The sequence below is a fragment of the Anastrepha obliqua genome, chromosome 6, assembly GCF_027943255.1.
Source record: "Anastrepha obliqua isolate idAnaObli1 chromosome 6, idAnaObli1_1.0, whole genome shotgun sequence".
In the NCBI taxonomy this organism is placed as follows: domain Eukaryota; kingdom Metazoa; phylum Arthropoda; class Insecta; order Diptera; family Tephritidae; genus Anastrepha; species Anastrepha obliqua.
Genome location: NC_072897.1, coordinates 74,774,221 through 74,793,708, shown reverse-complemented (window position 1 = coordinate 74,793,708; position 19,488 = coordinate 74,774,221). Strand labels below are relative to the sequence as shown.

At 39.3% G+C, this 19,488-nt stretch overlaps 1 protein-coding gene across 4 annotated transcripts in view; it reads right to left on the bottom strand.

Annotated features, from left to right (window-relative positions):
• LOC129250143 (calcium/calmodulin-dependent protein kinase type 1-like) overlaps positions 1 to 19,488 on the bottom strand; it is a 203,560-nt gene that overhangs the window by 4,076 nt on the left and 179,996 nt on the right. The window contains exon 10 of one of the 4 annotated variants that reach the window (XM_054889786.1): positions 2,014 to 2,315. The exons of the other annotated variants lie outside the window; for them this stretch is intronic. Within the exon in view, the coding sequence (XP_054745761.1) occupies positions 2,270 to 2,315 (46 nt within the window). The 3' untranslated portion in view covers positions 2,014 to 2,269. Of the gene's footprint in view, positions 1 to 2,013; positions 2,316 to 19,488 lie in introns of those variants that run through there. 4 annotated transcript variants of the gene reach the window in all.

The window sequence follows — 19,488 nt, the reverse complement described above, 5'->3', positions numbered from 1 at the left end:
ACACAATCACACGACTGCGTATCATCCACAAGCGAATGGTATGATCGAACGTTTTTACGGCACGCTTAAAGCTGCGATCATGTGCAAAAACGATGCCATTTGGTCCAATTCACTTCCTCTCATTATGCTTGGCCTCCACGCGTCACACAAGCCAGATTTAAACGCCTCGCCGGCCAAGCTCGTTACCGGTACAACCTTGCGTCTCCCCGGTGATTTTTTTGAGTATTCCAAAGAACCTGAGTATTCGACCGAATTCGAGAGCGGGTTAAGGAGTACCATTGAGCATTTACGTCTGATGGCGTCGTCCAACCACGCCAATATTAAAAGCTACATTCAGAGTGGGTTTGCCAACTGCACTCACCTTTTCTTACGCGACGATTCAGTTCGCAAATCGTTAAAACGCCCTATGACGGGCGTAAAAAAACCATTAAGCGTGGGGATAAGACCCTTGACATTGACATTCGAGGCAGATCGGTGACGGTAACCACAGATAGAGTCAAGGCTGCGTGCTTAGACTCAAATTTTGTTAACCAAATTTACCTCCTAGTATTAATAGAAATCAAGAGGCTCAACCAACTTTTACTCCCAAGCAAAATGTACAGCCATTAGATTAAGGTTACAAAAAACAACCCATTAGTAATAAGAATGTGGATGCCACACATCCAATGGCCACCAAAACCACTCGCGCTGGCAGACGGCACTGGTGGGGGAGTGATGTGGGTCATTGCCTGCAATTGATTGTACGCACTGTACAAAGCGTTGATACAACAATCGCAGCGTGTGTGCTGGGCGTAAGAATTGTTGATACAACAAAAGCAGCGTGTATACGTTGCTTTAGTATTTTTGTTTTGAATTATTACTTTTTGGTTTGGGTCTTGATAAGAGCTTCTTTTTTCGCAACGATGTTTTCAATAACTGATAACTAAAAATAAGAGGAAAACAATTGAAACTAAAATAAAAGTTCCGCGCCGCATAGATTGGTCGCAATATATCAATGGCTGTTGAAGTTGCTTCGAGTTGGAGTTGAAGGGTGAGAAAAGTGCAAGAACGTAGAGTCGGTGTAGGAGCGATTAAAAACGGCAGCAATTAGAATCTGGAAGCACCGTATAAATTAGAAAAACCCAAAACTACAATAATAATGTTGAAATTAATATAATAATCCAATAATGCATTCACAGCCAATACATAATACCAAGGGGAACACTTCAAATCAATCTGGGATTAGACGTTTCGGAAATCCTGACCCCATGGAACAGGATAACAAGTTTTTTCGGCTAGAAGCCTTGGATACCTACCAAAAGTACAAATAATGTTGGAAAATAGATATTTTAAATTTCTTGTGGATACAGTAGATACATTTCATCAGTAAGTCTAATAAAACCTAATATTCTCAAAACACAAATTTTTACAACGAAATAAATGACTTTAACAACCGTTACAGCAGAAATAATATTAAACAAAATTCAAAATTTATATAATACCTAAATAAGAACAAATTGAGTTAGTATTCAACGTTTTTGATTTTTCTTCAAAATACGATGGGTTGTTAGGTTATGATATTCTTCAGCAACTTAACGCAAAAAATGATATTGTAAACAAAAATGTAATTACAGAAATTTTCGCAAGATTTTTCGCGTTGGCTTTAGTATTGGCTTATATTATATATTATTGTGCCAATGCACCACTCTTTAGAACGTTGTTCGACTTTAATTATCTCTCAACCTTTTTAGATTTGGACCTTTCTGGGACAAAACAAGTATATCAAATGCAATTAAAAAATTACTTTATATGTAAGAAATCAAAATAATACCTTGTAAATATTTGTTATTTTAGTTTCATAATTATTACTTTCGTTAAAATTCAATTGTATATATTTTTGGCAATTTAACGCTTCTTATGTTGATAACCTAATTTTACTACATACACTTGTTAATATTAAATATTGTAAATTTGTATTTTAGTTCTGAATTTATATCTTAAATGTCTATTCTGAATTTTGTTAGACATTAACGACATTATTTTTAGAAGATTTTTGTTCAATCAGTAATTCTAAATAACCAAATTTAAGACTTAAACATCTTAATAAAGAAGAGTTTGTCAGTAGCTTTTGAATAAAAATAAGAATATATTTTACAAAGAAGGTACGTTTACAAATAAAATTAAACACAAAATCAAGACGACCCACGTATATACGTCAGATCTTACAGATTTCCCCAAATACATAATACAGAAGTTGAGAAACAAATTAGAGAAATATTAAAGGAAGTCGTCATATTCCGCACCAATTTGGGTTGTACCAAAGAAGCTGGATGCTTCTAGAATACAAAAATGGCGAATTGTAGTAGATAATAGATGAAATACTTGATAAGCGACACGACAATTAACATTGATAAAAAGTAATGAAAACAGTGCGCAATCGGAAAATGTGTTTAAAAATACTGTAACAACAATTACATACATTGAATTAACGACTGATCAAATTAAAGATATAATAAAAGCATATTTAATAGGAAAAAATTTAACTATATCATCATGATGCAGATATTGTGGCATTTCAAAATGTGTTAAAAATCCTAGTCAACACAAGGCGGCATAAAATATTAAGAGCAACTAAAGAACTATAAGTGGTTTTTCCTAATTTAAAACAAAAGTTCTGAAATCCATTTAGAAGATCTTCCTCAAAGATTCATTGAAAAGATTGCTAATCGTTTTCAAAATATATATTATTACCCGAACTATTTAAAAAGAATGAGTAAAATTATTATTGCGAACTTTGCAATAGATGTAAATATGATCATATCACCCATAAACTACCATTTAAAATCACACCACCTGTTTACGAGACGAGGTAAACATTTGGAATAGATTTTTGGGAATGGGAGAAAAGACAATACCCTACTTGTATTGTAAAGGTTGTTGATAGATTATCTATATTTGTTAAGAAGTAGGATTTTAAAAATCGGTTCTTGCTTCTGGCTAGAGCTGGGCGTGTGTAAGAAAGGTGTTGAATTATTTCCAACTCCTCCTCATTTCTGCATCTACGATAGAAATCATGCGTGTAAACGCCTAATCTCTTTGCATGATTTCCTATGAGACAATGTCCTGTGAGGGCACCTACTAAAGTCCTGATTTGAAGTCTATTCAGTTTTATAATACTCTTGGACAGACGTACATTTAGTCTTGGCCATGTTTGCCTAGCAATTTCACAGGTGTTAACGCTAATCCATCTTTGATTTGCAGAACTGATTAATGGATTCTTAATGAGAAGCTTACAAGTTGCGAGACCATAAAACTACTTATGTCTGGCATATAGGTCTGCCCTACAGTTCCCTGGTATATCTCTGTGGCTTGGAACCCAGCATAAGATTATACGATATTGTTTGGTCATCTCATTTAGAGATTGGCGACAACGTAAGACCCTCCTTGATGTTGTTTGGAATGCATCCAGGGCTCGTAGGGCAGCTTGGCTGTCTGATAGAATGCAGATATCCTTTGATGATATTCTGTTCATCTTTAACCATTTTAAGGCTTCATAAATAGCGTTTATTTCCGCTTGAAAAACACTACAGTGATCCGGTAGTTGAAAGGATTCACTAATAGAAAGCTCTTCGCAAAATAACCCTGATCCTACACCGGTGTCCATTTTGGATCCGTCTGTGTAGATCTTAACGGGTGTGTTAGGTGTTGGATCTTCTTCAAATCATTCCAGTCTAAAAGGGATTTTCATTAGGAAATTCCTTTCGAAGCATAGAATGGAAGGGTGATAATCACAGTCACTGGATATATCCATGTAGGAGTTTAGGATGGTTGAATGTCCATGTGTGACAGTCCTCCATTGTGAGCTCGCTTTGAGCCTTAAAGCGGAGGAGGCCGCTGAGTATTTGCAGAAGAGATGTAGTATGAAGTCCAAAACCAGGGATGGCGTGGTTTTCATGATGCCACATATTGCTAATTTCGTTGATCTCTGCACTTTATTCAATAAATTAGAATAGGTTTTTTTCTGCATAGCACACCACCAGACAACATTTCCATATAGAAGAATGGGTCTGACGACAGCTGTGTAAAGCCAATAAGCAACCTTAGGTTTAATTCCCCAGGTCTTACCTAAAACTCTCTTACATACATAAAATGCTAGGTTCACCTTTCTGACTCTTTCTCAGATGTTTGACTTCCAAGTCAGTTTCCTATCTATGTTTAGTCCAAAGTACTTGGTTTCTTTAGAAATCACAAGAGCTTTCTCCTTGAGCATAATTGGACTTAGCTGAGGGATTCTGTGTTTCCTAGTGAACAATATGAGTTGTGTTTTGTCTGGGTTAACTCCTAGACCACACTTTTCTGCCCACCTAGAAAGTTTATCTAGAGCATTTTGTATTAGGCCTCTTAATGTAAATACAAATTTACCAGAGACACCAATAACAGCATCATAAGCGTAAGCTATCACCTTACAGCCCACCGATTCCAGTATTAACAAATGTTTATTTACAGCTGCGTTCCATAAAAACGGTGAGGGGACTCCACCTTGCGGTGAACCTTTACTTACCAATCTCCTGAGCACCGATTCTCCTAGTTTCGCTTCAATGATTCTGCTATTTAGCATTTTGCCAATGAAGCCTACCAAGCCCGGTTCTACCCGAAAATCAGTGAGTGCTGCAGTAATAGAAAGCAACCTTTGAAGATTGCGAGTTGCCAGTAAGCTAGATATCTTGCGGTCTTTTGCAGTTCCACTGGAAAAATACCATCTGGACCCGGTGATCTAAAAGGTTTGAAACTTTCAATCGCCCATAATAGCCGACCCTCAGATACAGCGTCTATTCTGACTTCACGACAGTGTACTGTATCTTCCATGTCATGCCCAGTTATGTCTGAGCAGTCTGGAAAATGAGTGTCGAGTAAAAGTTCTAAAAACTTTTTACTGGTTGTAGTGAAAGTGCCACCACTTTTCTGTAGCAGCTCCCAATTTTGAGGACTTCCCGCTAAAATCTTACGAAGTCTGGAGGTCTCAGTTGCCCCCTCAACCTCTTCACAAAAGGATTTCCAAGATTGCCTTTGGGTATTTCTGATTTCCTTCTTGTAGATTTTCAGAGCATCTTTATAGCCTTTCCAATCTTCTGCGAGACGTGTTTTCTTAGCTCAATTAAAAACGCTTCCGCTTTTTTGAGGCTTCCTTTAGGCAGTATTTATGTTGTAGGTAATCTTGTCAACTAAATTTTCTAGTCCTTCCATGCTTTGTGGTACCACAGATGGACATATTCCTAGGGTAACCCCGATACAATCTATAGCGTTTTTCAATAGGCGCGCTTGAACTTTTTTCTGATAGGGAGGGCGAACGATGCAATATTTTTTTATTTTTCGCTTGTCCTTTTTAAACTTCATTAGTATACATTTCATCACGGAACGCTACGCACTTGAGCAACGATTGCAAATCGTGCAAATTTGTTATAAATTTTCCAATGATAAACGATTATTTTTGGCCGCAATTGAATGGTATGGACTTAGACGATATGTGGTTTCAACAGGACGGGGCCACAAGCCACACAGCACACGCTACAATTGATTTGTTGAAGAGTAAGTTTGATGAGCGCATTATTTCCAGAAATGGACCGGTCGAATGGCCGCCGCCCTCGAGTGATTTGACGCCTCTAGACTATTTTCTTTGGGGTTATGTGAAGTCATTGGTCTACAGTAACAAGCCGGCGACGATTTGTGAGCTCAGAGCCAATACTGATTTATGCAAAAGAGTGGTCGAAAATTGGGTTCAACGATTGGACTTCGTAAAACGTGCACGCGGTGGTCATGCAAAAGAAATCGAATTTCATACTTAAATGTATATGTTCAAACTGGATAATAAAAAAAATTAGTTAAAAAAGTCAAACCGTTTGTGTTTTATTCAAAAAAAAAGTTGAAGCGCTCTTACTGAAAAATGCTTTACATACTTTTCCCAGTCTGTTTTCCTGATATTTCTACCATGCTTAGGTTTCGGTAGATTTTTACTAACCTCAAGAGAGATATATCTATGATCAGGGAAGGAATGTTCTTCCAAAACTTTCCAGTTCCTAAATCTGTTAATAACGGATTCAAAAGCAAAAGTAGCGTATAACACTTCCTGTCTATTACGAATGACAAAAGTAGGTTTATTACCTTTATTGCAAATCTGTAGTTTAGTACCTATCAGATAATCAAATAGACACTCAGCTCTAGCGTTAGTATCAGTGCTGCCCCATATCACGTGACGCGCATTTACATCCGCACCAATAATTAGTTTTGCGCCAAGCTTCTGCGCCTGCGCTACCAGATTTTTGTATATTAATCTAGGTAGCTCCTCATGGTCATGTGCGAGGTAACAGGAAGATAGACACATCCGTTCATTTCCCGACTCCAGGCTAATGGTCAATTGATCTGTGTTGCTGTAATTAGAGAGCATGAAAGCATTTATCCCGTTTCTTAACAGTACGCACGCTCTAGGATTACCTTTGTTGTGAGCATACATCAATTTATATATTTGAGTCCTTAGTCCGCACACAAGTCCATGTGATACCCATGGCGAAGAGAGGAGATTATGGGATAATGGGAATGCAGGATTAACAGGGGATCTTCGTCGGTACGTTGATCTTCATATGGTGATTGGATGACCACCAATTTTGCCGTAAAGCGGATGGATGGCTAGCCAATCCTCATATGGAGCTTCCCTTCTAGTTCGTGTTGGGTTGGTCCCCAATATATGCGGTTCAAACCATCACTTAAGGCTCATCCCCGCGGCAAGGAGGCCAACATGAAAAACGCCATAAAATATTACGAGCAACTAAAGAACTATAAGCGGTTTTTCCTAATTTAAAACAAAAATCCTAAAAGATCTTCATCAGAGATTCATTGAAAAGATTGCTAATCGTTTTCCAAATAAATATTATTACCCGAACTACTTAAAAGAAATTAGTAAAATTATTAATGTGAACTTTGCAATTGATGTAAATATGATCATATCACCTATAAACTACCATTTAAAATCACACCACCTGTTTACAAGACGAGGTGAACATTTGTAATAGATTTTTGGGAATGGGAGAAAAGGCAATACCTTACTTGAATTGATTTATAATCTAAATTTGGTGCTTGCTCTCTAATACAAATTTTTAATATGGTGGGACCACCAAAAGTATTGAAAATAGACCAGGATCAAGTTATAAATAATGTTAACATTAAGAACTGGTGCGATAAGCTCAATATTCAGATAGAAGTAACTACATGGCTGGCGAAAGTCCTCCACTGAACCCTCCCCGAGGGTGCCAGCTGGTAATAAGTATCACAGTTTTCCTATTTTCAGGAGGTACTTAGCTAAGTTCAGGGTACTATGGGTAGGGTTCGATACTCCTCAATAGTACAGCACTACCCAAAGTACTTTTAACGTGGTCGGGGGTGAAGGGCTGGATTAAGGTGTGATGCGACCCGTGCCGAGAATCTGTCAGGCTTGGGGCCCGTGTAGTTTGGAGCTATGCACGGGCGGACATCCTTTCTCCGACACTCGTGGGTCCAAAAATGCAAAGAGACTATCCAAAAACAAATAAAAAAGGAGATCGGTCCTCCTTCTAATAGACCGACAGGAAAAAACAGTTCCGCAATAAGAGCAACAGTCGCACCGAGCTCGAAGAAAACGCCATCCATCGGCCTAATAAGTCGATCGAAACACACAGCGACAGCCTCAGCGAAAGCGAGGCCAGTTGCCACACAACCAGAACTGGACACAGGTCCAAGCACAAGTAGGGGTGCACTAGCCCGACAGTCAACTGCGATTCAGCTCCCAAAAACGGTCCCGACCGGAAGCACTGCTACCGCTAGCTCCGGTACCGAAGGATGGCCGCTTGTGAGGGTGGTAGACCCAGCGAAAGCGAGCTACCAGGATCGCAGAAACGCAGCTAGGCTCCTAAGGAGGGTGCACGAAACTCACCCAAAGGAAGGTGAAATGTCTCAGGAGTTAAAAGAGGCGATTGAAAGAGCGAAAGCGATCATTCCTGATTTCAACCCCGACTTCAAACCAATACAATCGGCTCCAAAACGACAGCGGTCCTTGGAGGATAATAAGCCAAGCGCAAACAGGCAAAAATCAATGGGCGTGACGCCCAGAAGATCATTTGCGGAGGTTGCAAAATACCGCTTTATCATAGGAGTCCTGGACGAGAACCATCCTGAAGGTATGATCCCCAAGGCCCAATGGAAATGGATCGAGGCTGAGCTAACGAAAGTGGCACTGAAGGTTATTCTGGAGAACCCCGGCCCCCCGCCTGCGTGCGAAGACTTAGGCTGGCACCAAGGCTAGATAAAAATAATAGCGTGCGACGATGAGAGATCGGTTGAACTGTATAAAGAAACCATCCTCAAAGTCGGCGAAGTGTACCCAAACGCCAAGCTAGTGGTCGTGGACAGGAAGGATATTCCGTCCAGGCCGCGAGCAAGGGTTTGGTTACCTTCAACCTTCGAAGACCCGGAAGAGATTATGAAGCTCATTCGGGTCTGCAATCCGGATATCCCAACGCAGGAGTGGAGGTATGTCAAAACTCTTACCAACAAAAACAGCGCGGAAGAATCGAAAGAGCAGAAGCGCGCCACCAAGCAGGCTCTCCTGCTCCTCACAGAGAACTCAATTGAACCGTTAGCGAAATGCGATGGGCAACTGAGATACGGCTTTGGTAAAGTGAAGCTTCACATTTATAAAACCGACACGGATGCAATTGAGTTCCTCGCCACAAAGGAAAGTGAAAAGCCCATGAGCGAACTAGAACCCATGAGCGAAACCGAGCCAATGAGCGAAGACGACCAGCCCACCGAAGAAGAATACGCCTCTTCAGGCTCAGAAATGGGCTTAGGGAGGTTGTACTTCGAACGGGAGGGTAAGTATTCAACACAACAGCGTAAGTATTCCGAAAGGGAACTTTTATGCGAAAGCAAAGAAGACCCAGACATAACGCTAACAGCTGATGCATCTTCTGCAGATAAACCTACATCACTGTAAAGAAGCCTCCCTTGCCCTCCTGGATCGTCTGGCAGAAGATCAGCCGGATGTAGTCCTCATCCAGGAACCCTGGGTACGGAATGGCGAAATCTGCGGTCTGAGGACATCAGGGTATAAAGTATACAAGACCAATTGTGAAGGTACTAAAAGAGCATGCATAATGGCAAAAGCACATCTTAATATATTTATGATTCAAATTTTCAGTAACGCAGATACTACGACGGTTAGCTGGGAAGTGAGTGGAAGCAATATCTGGCTAACCTCGTTCTATTTTACCGGAGACGACACAGGTCCACTGCCGACGCCGATAATAAGAAGCCTTGTGGAAGACTGCAAAGCACACAACCGCAAACTAGCCTTAGGAGGTGATGCCAATTCCCACCATACCGTATGGGGGAGCTCGGATACAAACGAACGAGGTGAGTCTCTCTTTAATTATATTATATGTAGTAAGCTTTTAGTGTGTAACAAAGGCAACGAACCTACATTTATTACGCGCAATAGACAAGAAGTTTTTGATATTACGCTAGCATGTCAAACCCTCTACGGAAAAATATGCTACTAGAGTAAGCTACAAATTTACAAAAAAGGAGTTAGGAAAGCGAAAAGATCTGGTTGGAGAACGTTCTGTGGAGAAATCGCAGAAACCACAGAGGCTTCCAGACTGCGTAAAATCCTTTCAAAAAAACATTATTCCACTGGATATCTCCAAAAACCGAACAGGAGTTGGACTACTTTGAGTGACGAAACTCTGAAGTTGCTAGTGGACACACACTTTCCCAGCAACGATTCATCTAACGTATTAATCAACAATAGTACAGTAAGACCAAACTCTGACATTGAAGAAATAATCACTGAAACTAGGATAACCTAGGCAGTGAACACGTTCAAACCATTTAAATCACCGGGTCCAGATGGATTATTCCCGGCCCAAATACAACATTCACTCAACTACCTCATGGAGTGGTTGACCGCCATATTTAAGGCTGCTCTGAAACTTAAAAGTGTCCCATCAGTATGGAAAGAGGTAAAAGTGGTCTTTATTCCTAAAGCGGGAAAAAGTTCACACACAACACCCAAGGATCTCAGGCCAGTTAGCCTATCCTCCTTTCTGCTAAAAACATTAGAAAGAATTTTAGAAGAGCATATTAGGGTTAACATCAGCCCTAATAAGCTCAGTATCTCACAACATGCGTATTGTAAAGGGAAATCTACTGAAACAGCACTTAACTCACTTGTTACAGAAATCGAGAAGTCAATGTATAATAAAGAATTCACACTGGTAGCCTTTCTAGATATCGAGGGCGCGTTCAACAACATCCTACCAGATACCATTATAAAGGCACTGACGGATTTCGGGATCTCTGGCGCTCTGGTTGAGTTCATTAAAAACATGCTCTTGAGCAGATTTGTGATCGCAACCCTGGGGGCCTCAGATATCAAGAAAAATGTTAGCAGAGAAACACCTCAAGGCGGTGTGCTGTCCCCCCTCCTATGGTTGCTGGCACTAAACTCATTCCTAAAGAGCCTGGAGGAGAGAAGACAACACGTCGTAGCATATGCGGACGATGTTGCAATGGTAGTAAGAGGGAAATTCCCCAATACACTTAGAGAAGTCAAAAAGCAAATGGGCTAAGCGTCAACCCCAATAAAACTGAACTCATCCTATTTACCAGGAAATAAAAAATTCCAAATATAGCTCCTCCGACTCTAGGTGGACCGCACTGTCATTTAGTGATGAGGCCCGCTACTTAGGTTAATACTAGACCGAAAGCTAACTTGGAAGGCAAATGTCGAAGATAGAGTAAAAAGGGCGACAATAGCACTATACTCTTGTAAACAGCTGATAGGACTAAGTTGGGGTCTCTCCCCATCTATCGTATACTGGCTTTACATGGCAATTGTCAGACCAATCCTAACATACGGCATATTAGTATGGTGGCCAGCTTTAGATAAATTGTACATTAAGATAAATTGTTAAGATAAATGATTTAAACATCTACACAGATGGCTCAAAACTGGACAACAAAGTAGGTGGAGGGGTATACTCCGACAAACTCGGAGTATGCCAATCATTTCGCTTACCTGACCATTGCAGTGTATTTCAGGCGGAAGTCACTGCCATAAAAGAGGGACTTAAAGAAATAAAAACGAGAGTATTATCCACAAATGAAGTCTTCATTTACTCGGACAGTCAAACTCGGACCGACAAACTCGGAGTATGCCAATCATTTCGCTTACCTGACCATTGCAGTGTATTTCAGGCGGAAGTCACTGCCATAAAAGAGGGACTTAAAGAAATAAAAACGAGAGTATTATCCACAAATGAAGTCTTCATTTACTCGGACAGTCAAGCAGCAATAAAAGCGCTGGAATCAAAAACGCACTCGTCAAAAACAGTTCTAGAATGTTTTAAACTACTAGATGACGTATCTAAGTGCTACAAGGTGCACCTTATCTGGGTGCCAGGCCACAGGGACATTCCAGGAAATTGTAAGGCGGATGAACTTGCAAGAACCGGTACAACGCTCGATCTCGAACCGGATAAGGCGCTGATACCCATGCCCATAGTCAATTGCAAATTACTTATAGACAGAGAAACCATCAAAAGGGTTAATACAATCTGGCAAAACCTCACAACATGCGAACTAAGCAGACAGACATGGCCGAACTGGAACAGCGGTCGATCGAAGATCTTGCTAAGATTCAACAGAGAATCTATAAGAAAAATGATAGGTGTATTAACTGGTCATTGTTTAATAGGCAGCCACGCTAGAAGGTTAGGACTCCCTTACTTCAATTTCTGTAGAAGCTGTCTTAATACAGAAGAAGAGGAAACAGTCAGACAGCTTTTATGTGAGTATGAAAGCCTAGCTATGAGAAGGCTGCGCACTCTCGATACAGCATTTCTAACCGATGTAGCGGATATGGCCCATCTAAAACTAACGAAGCTCTGCTCGTTTATTAAAGCAACCGGATGGTTTGAAAAGGAACACGTAGAGTAAGGATAAGCTCCAGTGGTATCACAATGCACCTGCCGAAGGTCTAAGTGTGTCTTACGACAACCACCCTACCTACCTACCTACCTACTACAGGAAATACCTGTATTGCAGATATCGGACGTCTATACAGGATACTTGATGAAAAACTCATAATAATTAATAGCACAGATGATACAGAATTTAAATATGTACATGCAAATCGAACAAACGCATTTTAAGTACAATCATAATGCAATACATTCTACAACCGATGAGACGCCAAACAATAAATTTTAATCGTTTATCTCCTAAGGTTAATGCTCAATTTTCAAAAGAAAATAGAATAAACAATGCAAGTAAACAAAAAAAAAAAAAAGAAAACCCAAAAGATAATATTTTAGTCAATGCTGAAAGTTCCAGAAAACGTCTCGAAAAATAAAAAATCCATTTAGTAAAGTAACGTTAGTCAAAGCGGAAAACGACGATGAACAGTTATGATTAAATTTAAGAATCGTAAAGTAAGGTATAATTAAAAATCAACTAAAAAAAAACAATTTGAAGAGCGTTAAAAATATTAAAATCCATTTATCAGTTAATTGTACACTACTCAGTATATGAATTATTATATAATATTTAAATTTCAATTGCATAAGTTTATGTTATATTATGTTTTTTTTTTTAGAAAATCGAATGTTTATGTTTTTATATTTAAAATTACTTAAAGGACCAATTTTGAATTACTGCCGTGATTTTTTTTTTTAATTTGTTTAATTCATGATAAATTAAGTAAGATTTTTTAACTAAAATTAATGTACTAAACGCAATGAGGATAATGCTATTTTTTGTCGTGGGAGGAGTGGCATATGTACTACTGCTAACAATTCTACTAAAGGGTGGTTAAATTTCAAGGACCGATGTTGAATGTGAACCACACCTAAACGTCAACGACACCATTGGACTTCTTTCTTTGGGGTTACTTGAAAGAAAAAGTGTATGTCGATAAGCCAGCAACAATTCAAGATTAAAGGATGAGATAATTCGGCACATTAACGGCATAGAACCTAAATTATGCCTCAGCGTCATCGAAAATTTGGACCATCGGATGGAGCTGTGCCGCCGAGGCCGCGGCGGCCATTTGGCCGATATTTCCATATGTAATTGAGCCATACCAATATTAGCATAATAAAGAGAAATGACAATAATTTCTTAAAAAAATCGTATTTTATTCAAAATCAACACCGACCCTTGAAACTTAACCACCCTTTAGATAAGGAACTATTTGCATTTGGTGGTCTTAGGAGGTGTGCCATACCAATATTATCATACTAAATCACAATAATTTCCTAAAAAATTGTATTTTATTCAAAATCAATGACAACAATTTCCTAAAAAATTGTATTTTACTCGAAATCAGCACCGGCCCTTGAAACTTAACCACCCTTTATTTCTTTTTTCTGGGTGTTTAAAAAGTGTAATCTTAGAATTTGAAAAAAGAAAAATTATATTTCAAACAATTAAATCCTTTAGTCAATTTTCATACAGCAAACTTATAATATTCAAAATTGGTTTCTACAAATGACAAAAAATCAAATGAATATTACTTAAAAATACAATGAATATTACTTATTTAGTCATCGACTAACTCTCGCGCCGATAAGACGTTTGTTTTTCGAATACGGATTTTCGGCCGATCATTTTAGTATTCTCACTTCGCCTTGCGAGCTTTACTAAATTACTCCTTCTAGTGAAAAATAGTATAATCGCCGACAAATTCAGATATGTAAAGCAGCTAGGGAATATACCTACTTATTAGCCATATCAGCAACCCTACACGAATCACTCAACCACGTGAAAGGCACAATAATAGCGCCATTTCTAAATAACGTCCAGGAAGACGAAATTGTTAGTGAACTTAGCTCTCAAGGAGTTGTAGCAGCCTATAAATTACAATAAAAAAAAAATAGACGGAAATTTTCGCCCCTCCGGTGTTCTATTGCTAACTTTCAATCTATATAATTTGCCCAGTAAAATTGACATTGCTTGGTGCACAGTATTAGTCCGACAATACATTCCGCTCCCCATGCGCTGCAAATCGTGCCAATCGCTAAGAGGAAAAGTTTCGAGATTTTTACTTCAAGAATCCCACCGTTGTCTACGCCTTAAATTATTTGGTCAGACGTCAGGCGACTCACTGGTATCCCTCATGTCCCCATTACATTTATACAACAAGCAATACGCTGATCACCAACTCCGAAGATATAGCAACCACCTTCGCCAATTTTTGGTTTGAACTTTCTGAACATCATAGAAAAAGAGTATTGGTATTCCATGCCTTACAACCCGGAAAATTTGTCGCAGTCAGCAAAATATGTGGAAAACAAAATAGTGTTTTGTGAATTGGAATCGGCACTTAAACATGCCAAAAGGCAAAACTCCTGGCATGGACCGTATATCGTATCCAATGCTCTCTAATTTGCTGGTAGCAGCAAAAAACAGATTACTTTCTCTTTATAACACCATTTTCTCCAAAAGTTCATATACACATCTTTGGCGTGTAGGCACTATTATCCCTATCATCAAACCAAGTAAACCTACTAGCTTGCCTTCGTCCTACAGATCCATTTCTTTGCTTTCTTGTCTTAGCAAACCGTTTGAAAAAATTATTGCTAAACGGCTGATCTGGTTTGTAACAAAAAATAATCTTATCAAACATAACCAAACCGCCTTTAAGAATAAGCATAGTACAATGGACTCGCTTATTCAACTCCAGCACCTCGTGTCTGACTCTCTTGCCACTAAACACCATGCCACAATTCTGGCTACTGATTTCGAGAAAGCTTTTGATCGCGTAGGAGTGCATGCGGTTTTGAACCAACTTCCATTATGGATGATTGGTCTGAAAGCTTTTAAAATAGTAAAAGCTTTTATGACTCATCGACAGTTTCGAGTCCGCGTAAATAACGTTCTTTCGAATGCATATCCTCTTAAAAATGGTATACCCCAGGGCTTCCTCTATCAGTAGTTTTTTTTATTATTGCTTTCGACAAACTCGCGGATATTTTCTTAAATATTAAAAGCATCAAACTCACACTGTATGTGGATGAAAGATTTAAAAGCGATTAACAAAACCTTCCATAAAGTACTTACAGAGTTTAAAAAATGGGGAGTAAAATCTGGGGCATCTATCTACTTACCAAAATGCAAAATATTATTATACATGTTTGCAAAAAGAAAAAATGTATATAACCTCAACTAGTTTTCGATAATACCATAATTGAATCTGTCAGTAACTTAACGATTTTAGGTATAAGTTAACTCATGACTCCCACGCCGACGTACGTTCCATGTAAACATCACAATAACAGTATAAGAATTTGAAACACTTGCAATTTTAAGTTTCAAGCGATAGCTTGCAATTCTCCAGAAATGAAGCCCGAGCCGCAACTGCAGCTGTGACAACATGAATACGGCAGCTCTTAGCAGAACCATGCAATTAGCTTAAGCAAATTGGTATTCTTACTATTGGCTTTGCTTGGATATTTTTGTGTGTGTGTGTGTTGGAAGTAAATTCTTTTTAGATACGTTAGGAGATATTTCAATGTTTAATAATATTTCAGTTTGTCTCTACCATCAAAAGAAATAAGTTGTTTTAATTCGGACTTCCAATATTGTTACTATCAGTTGGCATTTTGATTATTTCATCAAATCATAAAGAGGAAGAAAACCAAAAGGATTTTCATCCATCAATTTAGTAGCAGAGTTTACGATTTTATTTACCAGTAACTAAGTCAAGGAAACAACGAAAGAGAATTTATATGGTTCGACAATAAGCTTAGTTTTAAATACCAATGTGCTAGCCTTAGAAAGAGCTTCTGCAAGATACTAAATATTATGAAGTATTTATGTAGACCTTTTATAAACCCCAATACTCTCACAAACATCACAAAAGCTATTATACTCTCCAAGATCGACTATGGGCTTCCCATTTTTGGTTGGTGTGCAAACACAAATATCAAGCAACTAGAACCTATGTATCATGCTGCGATTCGACGTAGCATAACCACATTCCCAACATCACCCGTGAAATGCATTTTGGGCGAAACTGGTCTACCTTCATTAAGGGAAAGTACAGGGTGGCTGATGAAAGCCGCTACCAAAAAAAATTGAATAACTTTTTTTCTTTTTAAGTTATTAGTTCCATTTTTGTTTTAATTTGCAGATTGATCTTTAAAATTTATTAAAGTGGATAACTGGGACACGCAAACAAGAATTTGGATAGTCCGCCGCTATCACGCACTGGAGTCCGTAGTTTTGGTACAGAGAGAGTACAGGCGGATGTTTGGCGGCGATCCCCCGAGCAGATGGACCATAATGAGACTGAGCAAGGAACAGTCGCAAGAAGGCCTTATCATCGAAACCCACCAGTTCGGACGGAGGAAATGATCGCTGCTGTAGCTGCAGCTATACAAAGCAATCCAAGGTTTTCAACAAGAAGCTTATCTGCTCAACTTGGTGTCAGCCGACAGTCTTTGCAAACAATAATGCACAAAGATTAAGACTTATTTCCCTACAAAATTCAAATGGTTAACAAACTGAATGCAGCAGACTTGCCGATTCGCTTGGAATTTTGCCAGAAGATCCTGCAAATGGTGGAAGAAGACCAAAACATTTTAAACTGCCTTTTCATGTCTGATGAGGCCCATTTCGATTTAAACTGCAATGTGAACAAACAAAATTGTCGAATATGGAGTACTTCTAACCCACAGATACTCCACGAGACGGAATTGCATCCTCTTCGCGTGACAGTGTGGTGTGCGGTTTCTTCACGCTGTATTGTATATAGGTACGACACATCGATCCAACTGATACCCAAACTACTATATTCTCCGAACTCTAGTCTCCATAAAATCGTAATTAGTGCTTCTAAACACAGAAGAAACTATAAACTTAAGTCAACACTTCGACGCTGTGTACGCTACTGCAAGTTTTTTTATATAAATATACCGCCTAAATGTCATAAAATCAATATGCAACCCGAGTGGCTGATAGGTAGGTAGGTAAAATGGCAAGAGTGCCACAGGCACACTTCAAGTAGCACTTACGTGCCGTTTTGATACATGAGCAAAGTAAAATTATTTGGAAGAGAAAACTTTCTACAGCCATCCAGTGCTGCTGTTCAAGTTATGCCCAAAAAGCACGCTAAGGAATCTCAAGCACCTAGCCGCCAGAGATGGACATTTGCAGAGAAAATGTTCAACAGTCTCTTTCTCTGTAGGATCCCCACAGCTTCTGCAATAGGGGTTGTACGGAATTCCAAGCTTCTCCGCATGAGTACCGATCACCCAGTGACCAGTGAATACCGCAATGAGTTTGGAAGTTGAATGGCGGGGGATTCCCATCACCTGATGGCTGATAAGTGAATTCAAAATTGATACATCTCTACATGCTTTAAATAAATCCAACACCAGTCATGAAAGTTTTTTACATTTGGAAACCGTTAATAAATACAAACCAGAAAATTTCGTAAATATTTTTACTGACGGCTCTAAATCAACAAACACTGCCTTTGCAGTTACCTCATCGAACGGCAGTACCATCAGAGGTGGTACGCTCCCTTCACATACATCTGTATTTACTGCCGAGGCTTTTGCTATCCACAAAGCTCTAGAATATATCATTCATCAAAAGGGCAAATTCGCTATATGTGCCGATAGTTTTTCCTGCTTACACGCAGTTCAAAACGTACGCAACAGCTCAACAATAAAAGTCAAGATCCGTGATCTTTGCATTAAATATAGGAAAAAAATTGCTTTGCTCTGGGTACCAGGCCATGTCGGCATTCTTGGGAATGAACAAGCTGATAGTGCAGTGAAATACTCTGGATTAACACCTACCTTTCAATATGAGACAAACGATTATAAAGACCTGAAGAAAATATTACGTCAACACTCCCACTAAAAGCGACTCACAGAATGGAAAAAATTACCAGCATCAATATTCCAACCTTAACCCGATTCGCGATAACCTTCTCTACCCCAGTAATATCACTCGTCTACAAGCAACCATTTTCACACGTCTAAGGATCGGGTATACGCAAAGAACTCACCTACATCTTCTCACCGGAAGTCCAAACCCAACATGCCCTTTTTGCAGCAATATTATGTCCGTCGATCATATATTCAACACTTGTTTGGCTTTAGAGAGTATAAGGCAAAAACATTTAATTACTAATCAGTATCAAAAATTGCTAAGAACACCATCCTATATAAATATTTTAAGAATTTTTAATTTTTTAGTAGAACGTGACTTGCGTAATTTAATGTAATTTTAATACTAAAACCTTACATACTATAAATATTCGGAGCCGATGACCATTGTAGCTAGCACTCTTATATGCAATTAGGTTTAATATCTATACATTTTTCCTAATAAATAATATATTAATAATAATATTACTTATATATATACATATATGATTAAATCGGAGGTGAAAGTGAATAAGAATGAATGGATAGAACTCGAAAGGACGGGTTTCCAGTGTCCGATTCTTCGTAGCTGGCAGTCGGAAAGGCCTATTTATTTATTTATTTATTTATTTATTAGAAATATAATTATAAATAACTATATTACATTACGAAAGGCACTAGTAGCTAAGACTATCGGCCAGCGGAAAGGCCTAGTTTCCAGCTCCCTTAAAGTTTCCGTTATCCCTCATGCTGATTGTGCAATTTTTTTCCAGATGTGATAGATGTGGATGCAGGGAGTTTCCAGTCTCTGAGAGCACTGGGCTGAGAGCCGAAAGGGCTAGTTCCCAGTATCCTTTAAAGCAGGCACCTTGTCGTGGTGCGGAGGCTTAGTCGAATCATTAACCAGACCCTATCAGTGAATGGTAGTGTGGTCATTCAGTGAATGGTAGAGTGCTCCGGATACCTGGGAGATCCAGTTCTATCTAGCCTTACCTGTGCACACGGACCTCGGTACAGGCGGTCCTCCCTTGTCCGACACTCGTGGGACCAAAATGAAGATGAATTTAAAGAAAAACATTTCTAACAAGTAGGTCGGTCCTCCCAAAAAACCGACAAAGGTGAATCCGACTGCTGCGAGCAAGGTAGTGGTCAGACCGCCATTAATAGGAGATAGAGGGGCTGGAACGATAGGGCTGGTCCCAGCACGAGTACTGCAGGAGGCAGCGAGGAGCGAGAAGGCTTCGGCAAACCGGTCCCTAAGCGAGCGACAGCAGGAGTTTCGGAATAACTCCGCTTAGGGCGACCAATCCCCATTTCACCTCAACCTCTTTTAGGGGATGGGGATCATCACCAGCTTCTAGGTTTACCCGGCAGGCTGCCATAGAAGGGCCTAGTACCGGCAGACGAAGTACAACTGTAGGGCAGGGGGGACTGGTTAAACATGTCCGTCCCTCTAAGCAAAGCTACTACGAAAAAAGGCGGCCAATAGGGTTTTATTTCGACTAAGAGAGGTAGCAGCAGAGCAACTAACAGAAGAACA